At 38.0% G+C, this 15,684-nt stretch overlaps 1 protein-coding gene across 2 annotated transcripts in view; it reads right to left on the bottom strand.

The window, feature by feature from the left end:
- The window catches only part of ANO6 (anoctamin 6), a 223,348-nt gene that overhangs the window by 50,721 nt on the left and 156,943 nt on the right, over nucleotides 1–15,684 (bottom strand). For both annotated transcript variants that reach the window (XM_047788025.1, XM_047788026.1), the window contains 2 exons: nucleotides 10,133–10,267; nucleotides 1,141–1,246 (listed from right to left, as the gene is read on the bottom strand). In XM_047788025.1, coding sequence (XP_047643981.1) covers nucleotides 1,141–1,246; nucleotides 10,133–10,267 — 241 coding nt within the window. The remainder of the gene's footprint in view (nucleotides 1–1,140; nucleotides 1,247–10,132; nucleotides 10,268–15,684) is intronic.

The following is a 15,684-nucleotide window of genomic DNA, read 5'->3' as shown; positions in this document are numbered from 1 at the left end:
CCTTGGGGCAGTGCCCCCCACCCCCGAAAAAAAGACAAAAGAAAAAAAAAGGAGGTAACACCTTCTGTCTGTCCCACATGGCTGTTTTGAGTGTCAAAAGGAATAATGTGGGTACAAGAACTTTGCAATGTATGAATTATAAAGGGGCAACACTGTAATAGTGGTGTATTCAGTTCAAATAAGACTTACATGGAGTAGAAAAAAACATTCTGAGGTCATATAAAGATTTCTAAACTTTCACAGCAGAACTAGGGGACACAGGGAGATCACTACATATATTGAAGTTATGAGGAAAACTTTCCGAAGCAAGCTAACCATCTTTCTTCCTGTCTAGAGTTGCTGGCATGCCTTTCAGTAAGCTCCCTGCAAGCTCAATGCTTTTCCTAAACCTCCAGGATTTTAAGATGCCATACAGTTCAAGACCATCTGCATGTGTGAGACAAACCAGATGTGTTTTGTGGAAATGTTTTGAGACAAAGTGAATATCTGTTTTCATTTGTAGACAAAATCTTTCATGTGCATATTTATAAACAGAGTCTATTTGACCAGCAAGGTCTTTAAAAACTCAAGTAGGGTTTCAGCATGCTTTCAAAGTAGGAAAACACAAACACAAATTTCAGGTTTCCATTCACTTGAATTAAGGAAAATACCTATAATAGCAGACCTATTAAATCGTATTTATCAGATAAGCCAAGTCTGATATTTCTGCTTTGATTACTTGAAATACTCAAATAGTTTCAATTCCACAGTTCCTCACTGATCCTATAGGATATTGTATTTTATTTTTATTGATTTATTTCTTTCTGGCTGAACCCCCAGCATATGTAAGTTCCCAGGCCAGGGAGCGAATCTGAGTTGCAGCTATGACCTACACCACAGCTGAGGCAATGCCAGATCCTTAACCCACTGTGCCACAGCAGGAACTTAAGAGATTTTAGATAAGGCTTTTACTTTTGATGTATTATTTGTAAAAGAGGAATAAGATAGATATGCATTTCATATCTATCTTTCAAAATGAAGGTTTAATGGAAAATCGCCTTCCTAAAATCCTCAGAGAAAAAACATAATCACTCTGTTGTACTAAAATTATTTAAAGAAAAAAAATGCTTCATTACTTCTAAATGTTTGGGGAATGAATACCTTGGAGGATTCGCAAGTAATACTGAGATTCCAGAATGAACAAAGCTTATCACATTGAGGACACATTATGATCTTGCCGCCAATATTAGGATCACAGACTTCTTTGCTAAAGAAAAAAGAAAAAGAAAATTTAATTAAAAAAAATTTTTAATAAACAGGACTTTCTACCAGCATGATAAAATCCAACATGATTCATGATGAGAAAACCAAACTAAATTCTTACAGAACTAGAAACAGAAATGAACTTCAGTAACCTGATAAAACATTGCTAGGTAAAAGCTATAAAAAATTATACTTAATGGTAAAATGCTGAAAGTATTTCCTTTACATCAGACGCAAGATGATGGGTTCTGCTATCACCACTTCTTTTCAGTGGAGGTCCTTACCAACACAGTAAGTCAAGAAAAATAAATATAGGAGCAATGGCAAAGAAGAAAGAAAACTTCTATTACTATCAGATTACATAATTGTCTATATGGAAATTCAATAGAAGAACATGCAGATAAATTATGGGAATAAGTGAGTTTAGTAAGTGTGTTGGACACAGAATCAGTATACAAAATATATAGGTGTCACAAAAAGAAATTATGTCTCTAGAGACCTGTAACAGTTAGGAATTAATTTTTTTGGCTGTCCCATGGCATATGGAGTTTATGGGTCAGGGATCAGATCCAAGCTGCAACTATTACCTATGCTGCAGTGGTGGCAATGCCGTATACCTTAACCCACTGTGCTGGGCCAGGGATTGAACCTCCATCACAGTGCTCCAGAGATGCCACCAATGCCATTGTGCCACAGTGAAAACTCTGGTAATTAATTTTTTTAAATACTGCTTTTCAATAGCTTAAAAATATGAAGAGCCTAGAAATAAATCTAATACAAGATATGTAAAATTTATATGGAACAAATGATAAAACTGTTCTTAAAGAGTGAAGAAGACCCATATAAATGGGTACATTATCATGTTCATAATTTGGAAGAATTAATATTTGGACCTGTCATTTCTCCTTTACTTGAGCTGTAAATGCAATAGAAGAACAAAGGGCTCAGAACAGTAAAGACAGTGCTAAAGAATGAGGTGGGATAGGTTAAGAAAAAATGACCAAGGGCACAAAATAAAGAGTTCAGAAAAAGACCTCTGCATACACCAAAATTTGACATATAACAGGCAGAGTAGGCCCAGCAAATCAGTAAGGTGAGAACTGATGTTTCAATAAATGGAGCTGCTGCAATGCAATATCCATATAGAAAAAGGTGAAATTGAACCCCTAAATTCTATCAAATACAAATCAATTCCAGGTGGAAGATGAAAATGCAACAGTACCAACTTATTAAAAAAAAAAGAAAGAAGAATATCTAGATAACTCTGGGCAAAGGAGAAATTCTATTAATGAAAAACAAAAAGAAGCATATGTCATAGAGAAAAATATTGACATATTCAAAATCTTTCAAAAGTGAGAACTTCATTAAAACACCATAAAGAGAGGGAAAAAAAAACCCTGCAGACTGGTAGAAGCTTTGCAACATGTGAAAATGACAAAGGACTATTAAATACTATTAATACTATTTAAGAGTATTAAAAAAAAATCCAAACCTCCTACACACAAATAAGAAAAACAACAAATTAACAACAGGTTGCACACTGCTCCCTCTCAGAGAAGCCATGCGGATGAACCTATGTGAATGGGACTGGAGGTGTAGAATTAGTCGACTTTAGAAATAACTCAGTTAAACAACAAATGGGCATGGGAAACACTTCTTGATATCTGAGTAAAGATCTCGGAAAACTTGCTCCTCTGTAAAGCAAAGACCCTGGCAAAATTTGTCAAAATTGACCTCTGCAGAACTCTGGAAATTAAAACAAACAAACAAACAAACAAAAACCCCAGCTGAATCTCCATGAAATAGTGAGCTTTGTGGCATTTTAACTTGATCCATCCCCATCGCCTTAGTTTCATGGTGACCTTTAAAACCAACAGTGGTACAAGCAAGGTAGCCCAGAAGGGATGGAAGGGGCAGAGTGGTTTAAAGTTACCAAAAACAAACACCAAAAAAAAAAAAAAAAAAAAATCCCCCAAGAGCTATCATTATTTGAAATATCTCAAGCAATGCAAACAGACCTATCCCCAGAGTCTCTGTTGAAAGCAATTAGCAGGAATTGTTTAATATTACTATTGCCTGAGGCAGTGATACCAATAGAGACTAACAAGATGCTGACTAGAAAACTTACAAGGAAAAATTGGGTAATGAGATGCTGTGGGGTCAGGGGTGTTAAAAAGCTCCAACAAATTCCTAGGATTGTAGAAGGCCATGTGCATGTGTGGGGCACTGCACATGGCTAGGAAAGAGGTAAGAAACATTTTCATCCCTCGACTCTGGCTGACCTTGAAGTTTTGCATAATCAAGAAGAAAAGGCTAAGGAAGAGCTGCAAACTGCCTGCTGAAGTGCTGAAGGCAATCCCCAACAAACAAACACAGCCACTTGGAAAAGGTTCAAAAAATGACTGGTTCCAGGTATTTAAAGAAATCACTACGCAGAGATCCCATCGTGGCTCAGTGGTTAACAAATCCAACTAGGAACCACGAGATTGCAGGTTTGATCTCTGGCCTTGTTCAGTGGGTTAAGGATCCAGCGTTGCCATGAGCTGTGGTGTAGGTCACAGACATAGCTCAGATCCCAAGTTGCTGTGGCTCTGGTGTAGGCTAGTGGATACAGCTCCAATTAGACCCCTAGCCTGGGAACCTCCATATGCTGCAAGAACAGCCCTAGAAAAGGCAAAAACACAAAAATAAATAAATAAAAGAAATCACTACCCAATCATTAGCTAACAATTAAGCTTTTGCATACAGATTTCAAGGCCATGCATGATAAAGAATAAAGACTTTACAGAATTTGTTAAGGAAAGTAACTAAATAAATAGCAGCAGCAACAGCAACTATGGCAACAGAAGCAAAAACAGACCTTGAGGAGGAAAATTTGGTTTCCATTTCTACTACATTATAATATTTTAAATGCCCAGTTTTCAAAAGAAAATTGGAAGAAACAGAAAAGTTTGGCCATAACACAGGGGAGAAAAAAGAGCAGTTAACAGAAACTCCATGAGGATGTCCAGATATTACTAGACAAAGACAAAGATAAGAGAATATACATATGTTCAAAGAACTAACAAAAACTTTGCTTAAAAAGTTAATATATGTGAACATTTCATCATAAAGAGAATATCAATAGGTAAAAATCATATAAAAGACCAACTTAAAATTCTAGATATACGAATATAATGACTAAAATGAAAAATTCACTAGAGAAGTTCCTTTGCAGATATAAACTGGCTGAAGGAAATTCAGCTGACTTAAAACTAGGTCTACTGAGATTATCCAGTCTGAGAAGCATAAAGAGAAAGGAATAACCAAAAAAAAAAAGGAAAAGAAAAGAAAGAAAGAAAAAACACTGCCTCAGAGACAGGTGGAATACCATCAACAACATTATGTGCTTGTATAACAGGAGTGCCAGCAGGAAGGAAAGAAAGAAAGGGGCAGAAAGAATGTTTGAAGAAATAATTGCTGAAAAACTTCCCAAATTTGATGAAAACATTAATTTGTACAACCAAGAAGCTCAACAAACTCCAAGTAGTATAAACATAGAGACATCCAAACATAGGCACAAAAGACTCAGTGTGCCAAAAGACATGAACAAAGAGAGAATTTTGATAGCAGAAAGAATGAAGTGACTTGACGTGTACAAAGTCTCAGTAAGATAAGCAGTTGATTTCTAATCAGAACCCACAGAGGCCAGAAGGCATTTGGATAATATTATCAAAGTGCTAAAAGGAACACATTGTCAACCAAGTATTCTGTATCCAGCATAACTATTCTTCAAAAAATTAAGGAGGAATTAAGACACTCCTACATAAAATAAGAATCTGCTGCTAGCAGTCTCATACTACAAGAAAAACTAGGAAGAGTAGGCTTAAAGGAAACGACACTAAGCAGTAAGTCAAACTCACCTAAAAAACTAAAGAACACTGGTAGAAGTAACTACATAGGTAAAAAAAGAAGACAATATAAATATATTTTTGCATGTAATTATTTTCTTCTATCTGATGCAAAAGACAACTGCATAAAACAATACTTATGAAACTGCATTGATGGGCTTATAAATGCATAAAGATGTAATGTGTTTGACAATCACAATGGAGGGGGTAGAGAACAGAACAATACCAAAGCAGAGTTTTTGTATACTATTGAAATTAAGTTGGCATTAAGGTGTACTAGATTGCTTTAAACAAGATGTTAATTATAATCTCTGGGGCAACCAAAGAAGAAATTAACAAAATATTTAAAAAATGAAAGAAACAATAAACTAAAATAAAATTAAAAGGGTATACTAGAAAATATCTATCATATACAAAAAGGTAGTAATTAAAGAATGAAAAAAAAGACATAAGACATATAGAAAACAAACAGCAAAGTGGCAGATGTGGCTTCAACCTTACCAGTAACTACATCAATGTAAATCAATTGACCATCCCAATCAAAGAATACAAAAAGCAGAAATAAATGGAATAGAGAATGGAGAAAATCGATAAAAACAAAAGTTGGTTCTTTGAAAAAATCAAAACCAGTATTACACCAATATCAAAATCAGAAAAAGGTATCACAAGAAAAAGCAAAATAACTACAGACCAATATCTCTTATGAATATAAATGCAAAAATCTTCTAAATCAAATTAAGTAAAGTGGGATGTATCTAGGAATGCAAGGATCATTCAACACACAAAGATCAAGTCATATAATTTACCATGTTAATAGAATAATAGATAAAAACTAGAAATTGAAGAGAATATCCTCAACTTGATAAAGAGCATCTATGAAAAACCCACAGCAAAGATCATACTTAATGGTGAAAGACTGAATGTTTTCCTCCCAAGACCAACATTGTACTAAAGGTTCTAGTCAGGACAACTAGGCAAGGAAAATAAACTAAAAGCCTCCAGATTAGATTAGAAAGAAATAAGTAAAACTATTTCTATTCCAGATGACATGATTTTATCATATACTAAAATTCTAAGCAATCCACCAAGAAAACCATTAGAATTAAAAAGTCCATCAAGATAATAAGACACAAATCAATATATAAAGTTATGATATTTCTATACAACTGCAATGAATAATCTAAAAAAATGAAACAATTTCATTTACGATAGTATCAAAAATAGTAAAATATTTAGAATAAATTTAAGACATGAAACATGTATACTGAAAACTATAAAATACTGTTGATCGAAATTAAAGATGATCTAAACAAATGGAAATCTATTCAGTGATCATGGATCAGAAGCCTTAATATTGCTAAGATGGCACCAATACTCAAAATGACTACAGATCCAATGAAATTCTGGCTTTTTTGCAGAAATAAACAAGTTGATCTTAAAACCAATGGGGAAATGCAAGAAGCTACCCAGAATAGTCAAAACAATCTTGCAAAAGAACTTGAAAAATCTGTGAGGTTTCCAATTTCAAAACTTACTAAAAAGCTACAGTAATCAATACAGTGTGGCACGTGCATACAAATTGATAGAAAAGAATTGAGAGTCCATAAAAAAACTCTTACACTAAGGCCAATTAATTTTTAACAAGGATGCCAAGACAATCCAATGGGGGAAAAATAATCTTTACAAAAATGGTGCTGGGATACCTGAATATACACCTAGCAAGAAAAAAGGTTGAACCTTCTGTCATTTACAAAAATTAACTCATAGACCTAAGACCATACAACTTTTAGAAGATAATCACTGAGAAAAATGTCATGACTTTGGATTACAAATGCTAAGATATGACACCAAAAGCACAAAAAACAAAAGGAAAAAATCAGGTAAACTGGACTTTATTAAAATCAAAAACTTTTTTGCTTCAAAAGATAGCATCAAGAGAGTGGAAAGAGTTCATAGAATAGGAGAAAATATCTACAGCTTATTTGATAAAGAACTTTTATCTAGAATATATAAAGAGCACTTAAAACTCAACAATACAAATGACACAATTAAAATAGGCAAAGGATGTGAAGAGATGTTTCTCTACAGAAGATATACAAATGACAAAATAAGCACATGAAAAGATGCTCAACATCAGTAGACATTAGGGAAACACAAATGAATGCCATGACCACTTCATACCCACTAAGATGACTAATATATTAGTCTATTATCTATATTTATTTAAAACCCAGCAACAACAAGTGTCGAGGAGGATATAGAGAAATCAGAACCCTCATACATTGCTACTGGGAATGTAAAATGGTACAGTCACTTAAAAAAAAAATTTGGCAGTTCCTCAAAATGTTAAATCTAGGAGTTGCCACGTGGTGCAATGGTTAACGAATCTGACTAGGAACCATGAGGTTGCAGGTTCGATCCCTGGCCTCACTCAGTGGGTTGGGGATTCAGTGTTGCCGTGAGCTGTGGTGTAGGTCGCAGATTCGGCTCGGATCTCGAGTTGCTGTGGCTGTGGCATAGGCAGACAGCTGTCGCTCCAATTGGACCCCTAGCCTGGGAACCTCCATATGCTATAGGAGCAGCCCTAGAAAAGGCAAAAAGACAAAAAGCCAAAAAAAAAGAAAAGTTAAATCTAGAGTTACCATATATCTCAGCAATTCCATTTTTTGATATATTCTCAAAAGAACTAAAGACATATGTCCACACAAAAACTTGTACATGAATGTTCACAGCAGAATTATTCATCATAGCTAATAGTGCAAAGAACCCAAATGTTAACTGATGGATGGAAAAACAATGTGGTGTATTATTTGACCGCAAAAAGGATGAACCTTGAAAATATAAGCTACGTGAAAGATAACAATCACAAAATACCACATACAGCACACACTGCATACAATGTCTAGAAGAGGCAAATCTGGAGAGAAAGTAGATTAGCAGTTGTCAGGGGCCAAGGGAAAGGGAGGTTAGGCAGTGACTACTGAAGGGTACTGGTTCCCTTGTGGGGTGGTGACAATGTTCTAAAATTAGACAGTGAAGAGGACTGCAGAACTACTCTGTGGATGTCCTTAAAACCACTAATTGTACATTCTCAGAGGGTGCATGTTATGGTATGTGAATTACATCTCCATAAAGCTGTTATTTTAAAGGATGCATAAGCTTTAAGCAGTCTTTTATAGAAGAGGAAATACCTACCTATAAAAAAGTTATATTTTGTGGGGATACAGGTATTTGCGAAAAAAGAATATATAGTATACATTAAGGAATGGTAAAAATCAAACTTTAGTGTAGTTGTTATTTCCAAAGTGGAAGATGAGGGGATGCCATCGAACAAGGCACTTCGTGAAGGTAATTAGTTATGTTCCTTTTCTTAAACTGGGTGATAGATCATTATTCCTTACTTCTTAAATATATTTTCTCTTCCTGTGAATCTACTCAGTACGTAATAAAATTAACCAAAAATATTTAATATATGCATATACTTAAATATTTTAAAACTATTTAATATATGCATATATTTAAATATTTTTAAACTATTTAAAAATTAAATAAATAAAGCCCCAATAGTTTTGAACACAGGGAGAATATCCTCAAGACCATACATACAACTCCCCCCACCCACCCTTTTCTGTAAATTAATCAGTATGAAAGAGTATGAAATACATGATATGACTGTCATGGTGAGTTTATAAAATGAATTATGATGAGGACAACCACCATGCAAGAACCACATACAAACACTACTTATTCACTTTAAAAGTGGTGGGGTTTTTTTTGGGGGGGGGGCCACACCTGTGGTATGCAGAAGTTTCGGGGATCAAACCTGCGCCACAGCAGCAACCCGAGCTGTGGCAATGACAATGCAGGATCCTTAACCTGTCGTGCCACACAGGAACTCCTGAAAGTGTATTTTTCAGATCTTTCTCTGTTTTTTCGTTTATTTATTTTTTTGGTTAGAAGGAGAAGCCAAAGACAACTTTAGGCAAAAGATATCAACCTTCAGCCTTTGGTCCTAAACTCTTCTCCAATGAAGAAGAGAGGGTGAGTACTTCAAAGGCCATCTGCAGCTTTCTAGCTAAGAAGCCATAATGGGCACAAACACTCAGAATCCTGTTAAATAGAATGGATAATTACGCCTATACATCAGAAGCTGCCATGTAAGCTTCCTGCCTCGGGAGCCAGGCTCAGATGCTCAGGGCTAGAAAAATTTGGTCATCAGCTCATCATTGGTGCCCAGAAATTTTGATCTGGCTGTCACACCTGGAGAGAGGCCAGACGAATAAGAGAAAAGGCCTGGTTCAGTGTGAACATTCCTTCTGGAGGTTGAGACCACCAAAGAGCCAAGGACTAATAATACATTTCAGAATAGAGAGGGAGCAATTCACTGTATTGGCACCCATGTATTTCCCTTTAGACAGTGCAGCTGCTATTTTGATTTCAGCATCAAGCACTCGGTCTTTATTACTTTCTTTTCCTCCCTTCACACTGTAAGGGCTAATTTCTTTTGTAAGAGTCAAATAAAAACAAAAGTATCATTCACCTGAGTTTTAAAACATGTATTCCTGAATATATATTAAGAAGTCATTTCTAAAAACATAAAAACACCAGTTTCATCAGCTTTTGCCATTGAAACCCTGAAGAAATCAGAGCTGCTCTTGGCTCACATTTGTAAGACTGAGTGATACATGTCTCTGGGGGCCAGAAGTTCATGCATGATCCTCCCTCCAGACCTCCTTTCATTTCCAAACAAAGTACTGTCTCCAAATATTGGAGTGTTTCCGAAGGGTAATATTCCTGTCAGAGGCTGGGCTGTCTTATCTAAGAAAAAAATTTTTTTTTCCATTTTCCTTAGTTATTATGCTCAGGACAAAAGAGATGCATCATCCAAAGCAGTAAGTATTCTGCAGTGACTCTTTTTTGACTCAAAGTCTAAGACCTTGAGAATCACGTTCTGTCTCATCCACTTTTCATCTCGGCAACAAGGAATAAAGAGAGGTTACCTCCAGGTACAGTTGTTCTGGTTAAAATATCCGTAGAGAAAGCAAGCCACGCCCACGACTGCTGCCAGGAGGAGCATCTGAGTGTAATAACCCAGCCAGGCAAAGTAGATTCCAATCTTCTCTCCATAGTATTTCCTGAAGAAAGACCAACATTATTTTCAAAAGACACGCCTGTGATCATATGGCAGCTTTAATCCTGATATTAATTTCTGACTCTAAATAAAGGGGGCTTTATTTATTTATTTATTTTTGTCTTTTTAGGGCCGCACCCAAGGCATATGGAGGTTCCCAGGCTAGGGGTCGGATTGGAACTGTAGCTGCCTGCCTACACCACAGCAACACCAGATCCGAGCCGCGTCTGCAACCTCCACCACAACTCACAGCAACACCGGATCCTTGACCCGCTGAGCGAGGCCAGGGATTGAACCTGCAACCTCATGGTACCTAGTTGGATTTGTTTCCACTGCACCACAATGGGAACTCCTTTTATTTTATTTTATTTTTGTCTTTTTGTCTGAAATAAAGGGGGCTTTAAACACAAACCTCTGACTTTATTCACACTTAAAAACATTCATTTCAGAGCAGATCCCAGATTCCACTGTGGAACAAGGCACATCTGACACATCATGGAAGTACAGATCACTGGTTAACTTACTGAAACAAAGTAAATTAGGATAAAGCAAAGGAGGGAAAAATGCTGAATATGAAGCAGATAGAGAGTATCACCATCACTCTTTGTAAAGACTGGCACGTTTGACAAATTCCTCTAAAGACAGTTCTTAACATGCACAAAACAAATGAACACCAACAACTTGCTCAGTTACCTGCTTTTGCTTTATCTTGGGACTTCCTCAGGGCAACTTTACATAAATCACAGATAATAACAAGCAAATGGCTGGTGATAATAATAACCTGTAGTGGAATATCTCTCTGACCAAAATATTTCTGTAACTCACTGTGAGAATATGGGGAGAGGGCAGGATGGATGTGACTGCGGAATCTACTGCCCTGTATTCTTTGCATCTAGCATTTCTATTTTTCCTAAGCTTTAAAAACCCTTCAATGTTTTGTTTGCTTGGTTTCTTTTTAGGATCACACCTGCAGCATAGAGAAGTTCCAGGCCAGGGGCTGAATCAGAGCTGCAGCTGCAGGCTTATGTGACAGCCACAGCAACACTGGAACTGAGCCCACAAATGTGACCTACACTGCAGCTTGTGACAACACTGGATCTTTAACCCCCTGAGCAAGGCCAGGGACTGAACCCACATCCTCACAGATACTAGTCAGGTTCTTAACCCCCTAAGCCACAATGGGAACTCCCAAAAACACTTCAGTGTTTTAAAGTTAATCTGGGGGAGTTCCTGTCGTGGCGCAGTGGTTAACGAATCCGACTAGGAACCATGAGGTTGCGGGTTCGGTCCCTGCCCTTGCTCAGTGGGTTAACGATCCAGCGTTGCCGTAAGCTGTGGTGTAGGTCGCAGATGCGGCTCGGATCCCGTGTTGCTGCGGCTCTGGCGTAGGCCGGTGGGTACAGCTCCGATTGGACCCCTAGCCTGGGAATCTCCATATGCCGCAGGAGCGGCCCAAGAAATAGCAAAAAGACTAAATAAATAAATAAATAAATAAATAAATAAATAAATAAAATAAAGTTAATCTGGGGTAAATGGCAGAGACTGGGCCAGTGGGACTAGAAGAAAGGAGGCGGCCAAGGAGCAGCGCTCGACTGTTTCTGAAAGGGAGGCAAATACAGGCAGAGAGAATGGGTTAGAGATGAGGAGAAAATGATGAGCTGGCCCTTTAGGAGACTTGTGCTGATACTTGCCTTGACTGGGTCACTTCTGGCTCAGCAGTGGTTGGTAAAATCTGTAGATTTAGTTAGCTCTGAGGACTCTATGAGACTTCTGAATCCGTCTGGAGCTGGGGTGGGGGAGTTCTGGGGACTTAGCCTCATGTGGACTCAGCTCTGAGAACAGCCTGGGGTCCTGGGAGACTTCACACAGGAACACCCCTGGGCTGGACCCGTACGCACGGGGCAGCTGTGAGACCAGCTCCCTCATCACAGGCCTGGGTGGAGGCCACATGAGGGGGGAAAGGAAGGACTGGGAGCCGCGTGGAACAAGGAGGAAGGAGGGACACAGTGTGTCCATGCTCACGTGACTGGGGCTTTGTGCTCTGGCTCATGGATGGTGGGCTCAGGATGGTGTCTGGGAAAGAAAACCTTGGCAGTGGGTTTGAGATGTCTTGGACTCTTTGCTGTTGGGTTTTCCATAACATGCTCTTTTTAAAAAAATGTTATTGATGCATGGTTGCTTTTCAAGGTTGCGATAATTTCTGCTGTACAACAAACTGATTCAGTCATACATATACACATATCCATTCTCTTTCCTATTCTTTTCCCACTTAGATGATCACAGGATACTAAGCAGAGTTCTCTGTGCTATACAGCAGGTCTCCACTGGCCAATCATTCCATTTACACATTCCAGTGTGTCCATCCCTCGCCCCTTCCCCTTTGGTAACTGTAAGTTTTGCAAAGTCTGTGAGTCTCTTTCTGTTCTGCAAATAAATTCATTTGTATCCCTTTTTTTCAGACTCCACATATAAGTTCTTACCAATTATCTGCCCTGGAAGGGCCAGGTTGAAAACTGGAAAGAATGTTAGACATCGCCTGCTCCAACTGCCCAAGAGTAAAACTATCCTGCTACAGTTAGAGGCAGTCTCTGCTTGGATCCTCACAGTGACAGGGAGCTTATTACTTGCAAAGGCACCCACATTGCCTTACATTGTGGACAAGAAGGTAAGAAAGAATTTTTGAATCTTAAACAGAAGGCTGCCTCCTGGTTCTTGCTGAAAGGCTGGGAAAAACGAGGATCCCTTCAAATGTGATATTATTCTCCGATCATTATCTCTCTCTGGCCAACATATCCTAATTCTTCACCTCAATTTTAAAAAACTCGGATTTGATTTTTTTTTTTTAAATCAATGTTGTAACTACACATTCATTTAAGAGTCAAACAGTCTGGAACACTGACTGTAAAACGAAGCAGTCCAGAGAGTTCTCTGGTGGCTTGGTCGTTAAGATCAGGTGTTGTCACTGCTGTGGCTTGGGGTCACTATCATGTGCGGGTTCCATCCCTGGCTCAGGAGCTTTTATATGCCATGGGTGTAGGCCAAAAAACAAACAAACGAAAAATGGAGCAGTGCCCAACAACCTCCCCCATTTCCTGGCCAAAGCAACCACTTTCAATTTTTAGAGCTGATTCTTAGAATATGTACCTCTGTCTCTCTAAATAGTATACTTCTAGTGCAGTTTATTGACTTTTCAGTTTTATGTATCATCTACTGACACTCTACTGTGGAAGATGAGGATTAAGCTCTCTTTCAACCCCTGTCTCACCTACACACCCAGACCTCCGTTCCTCACCCCTCTTAATATAGCTATGTTCAAATTTTGGATAGAGCAATATCCTTGCTTTACATTATTAAGATTCCATAGACTGCTCACAGCTGCATCAAGTCACCTCTCATGTTTTTGTCTTTTCTTTTCTGTGCCAATATTTTGTTTTCTTTGTAGTTATTAATCATCTTGGTGGTTCATTGCTAAAGTTTTCTGTGTAGCTGTCAACAATTCAACTCCAGACATTCTCCTAAGGTGTAACTTTCTTGCTACTTTCTAAAACATGAGGCAGTCTATCAATTTCATCTCCTTAAGTGAATCTCTTCAGATCCCTGCCACCTGGGTTAACGACTTGGGAGCCGTGCCTTAGAGCTGGCATCCAGGCTCTCCCTCTCCCTCTCTTGGGTTGGGAGTCCCCATTTACTGAATCCATGTCTTTTTCTTGGTGGAGTACCTCCTCCATTACTTTGCATGTTTAAATTGTGAAAATTCCTTGCACTTAATTAACACTTTGGCCATATATGGAAGAGTAAATTTAAAAAACCACTTTCCTGGAGTTCCCATTGTGGGTCAACAGTAACGAACCTGATTAGCATCCATGAGGACATGGGTTCGATCCCTGGCCTTGCTCAGTGGGTTAAGGATCTAGCATTGCCATAAGCTGTAGTGTAGGTCACAGATGCACCTTGGATCTAGCATTGCTGTGGCTCTGGTGTAGGCTGGCAGCTGCAGCTCTGATTCGACTCTGGCCTGGGAACTCCCATATATTGCAGGTGTGGCCTTAAAAAGACTAAAACAAAACAAAACAAAACCAAACCTTAAAAACCAAAACCCCAAAAGCCACCTTCCTTAGAAAGATGAAGTTATGGCTCTCTTTCTGAGTACCCTGAAGAGTTTCTGTTGAGACATTCAATGCTATTCTGAGTCTAGCTCCTTTGTACAAAGCCTGGTTTTCTTTCTGGAGGCTCGTAGGATCTTCTGTCTCTAGAATCTGAGAGATCATGTTGCAGTGACTTGCTGGCTCTGTGTTCATTCTCCATCCACCCGGTGCACACTGCTTCAGTACAGGTCTTCAGAGACTTGTCCTGAAGTATTTCTCTTATTTCCTCCTTACATTTTCTCTGTCCTTATTTTTTAGCACTCCTATTATTTGTTCATTGCATGTCCTGGACTGGTTTAAAAGCTTTTCTTTTTTCCCCCTTTTTCCCCTACTTTTTTGTATTTTTGCTCTATTTTCCGTAAAATTTCTTCCACTTTTTTTTTTTTTTAACACTGCAGTTGGGTTTTCTCTCTTCTATCATATGTTTAATTTCTAAGAGCTACATTTTATTCCCAGAATCATCCTTCTTCAACAGAATCCTGTCTTTGTATTGTGGATACCATATCTTCTTTTATCACTCTAAGAGAGTGTTGGGAGAAACTTTTTATTTTTTCCCCCTGTTTCCTCCAGGTTACTCTTTCTGGTTTGAGGGTTTACTTTTTGGAAGAGTTCATTTTCCCTCTGCTTATCCCTGGGGACCAGAGATGAACGTGTGATAGCCTGAATGCTCTCAAAGGTTTACTGATGGGAAGCAACAAAGGGAAAATGTGGATCAGGAACAGGGAATAGTTAAATGTAATTTCCTTAGCAAAAGAGACTTAAGACAGTGAGGAAACTCTTTTCTTTACAGAAAAGTGAAAGACTAAATAAATAATCTGATTAAAAAGCCATCAAACTCATCACCATGTTGTCAAATCCCATAGGTTTAACATAAAATAAAAATAAAGGGAAACCTGATATAAATATCAATTTCAAATATTTACTGTATATATGAACATCTTCTTTTAAAATTTTATCCTACAGGATAGCCAGGGTTCATGAGAGAAAATGCCTCTTCATGATTCTAATCCAGCTATTAATGGAGGAGGAAATTAGAGTATGACCAAATGAAATAAAATCCCTTACAAAATGATGAGTTTAGGCAACAGTCATTAATGGCTGCTATCATCACAAAAGAGAGCTAAACTGGACATTATGTACCTCTCGATAGACGTGCAAAACTCACACAAGTATTCATGCACAAAGTCAAACCTCAGTCTGATCAAGCTTTTAGGTGAGGATCAAGTTACTTAGCTAAAGCAAATATAGAGGACAGAGAAACAAGTCTAACACCACA

This window comes from Phacochoerus africanus, chromosome 7, assembly GCF_016906955.1.
Source record: "Phacochoerus africanus isolate WHEZ1 chromosome 7, ROS_Pafr_v1, whole genome shotgun sequence".
NCBI classification, from domain to species: Eukaryota; Metazoa; Chordata; class Mammalia; order Artiodactyla; family Suidae; genus Phacochoerus; species Phacochoerus africanus.
This window is presented reverse-complemented; position numbering and strand designations above follow the sequence as displayed.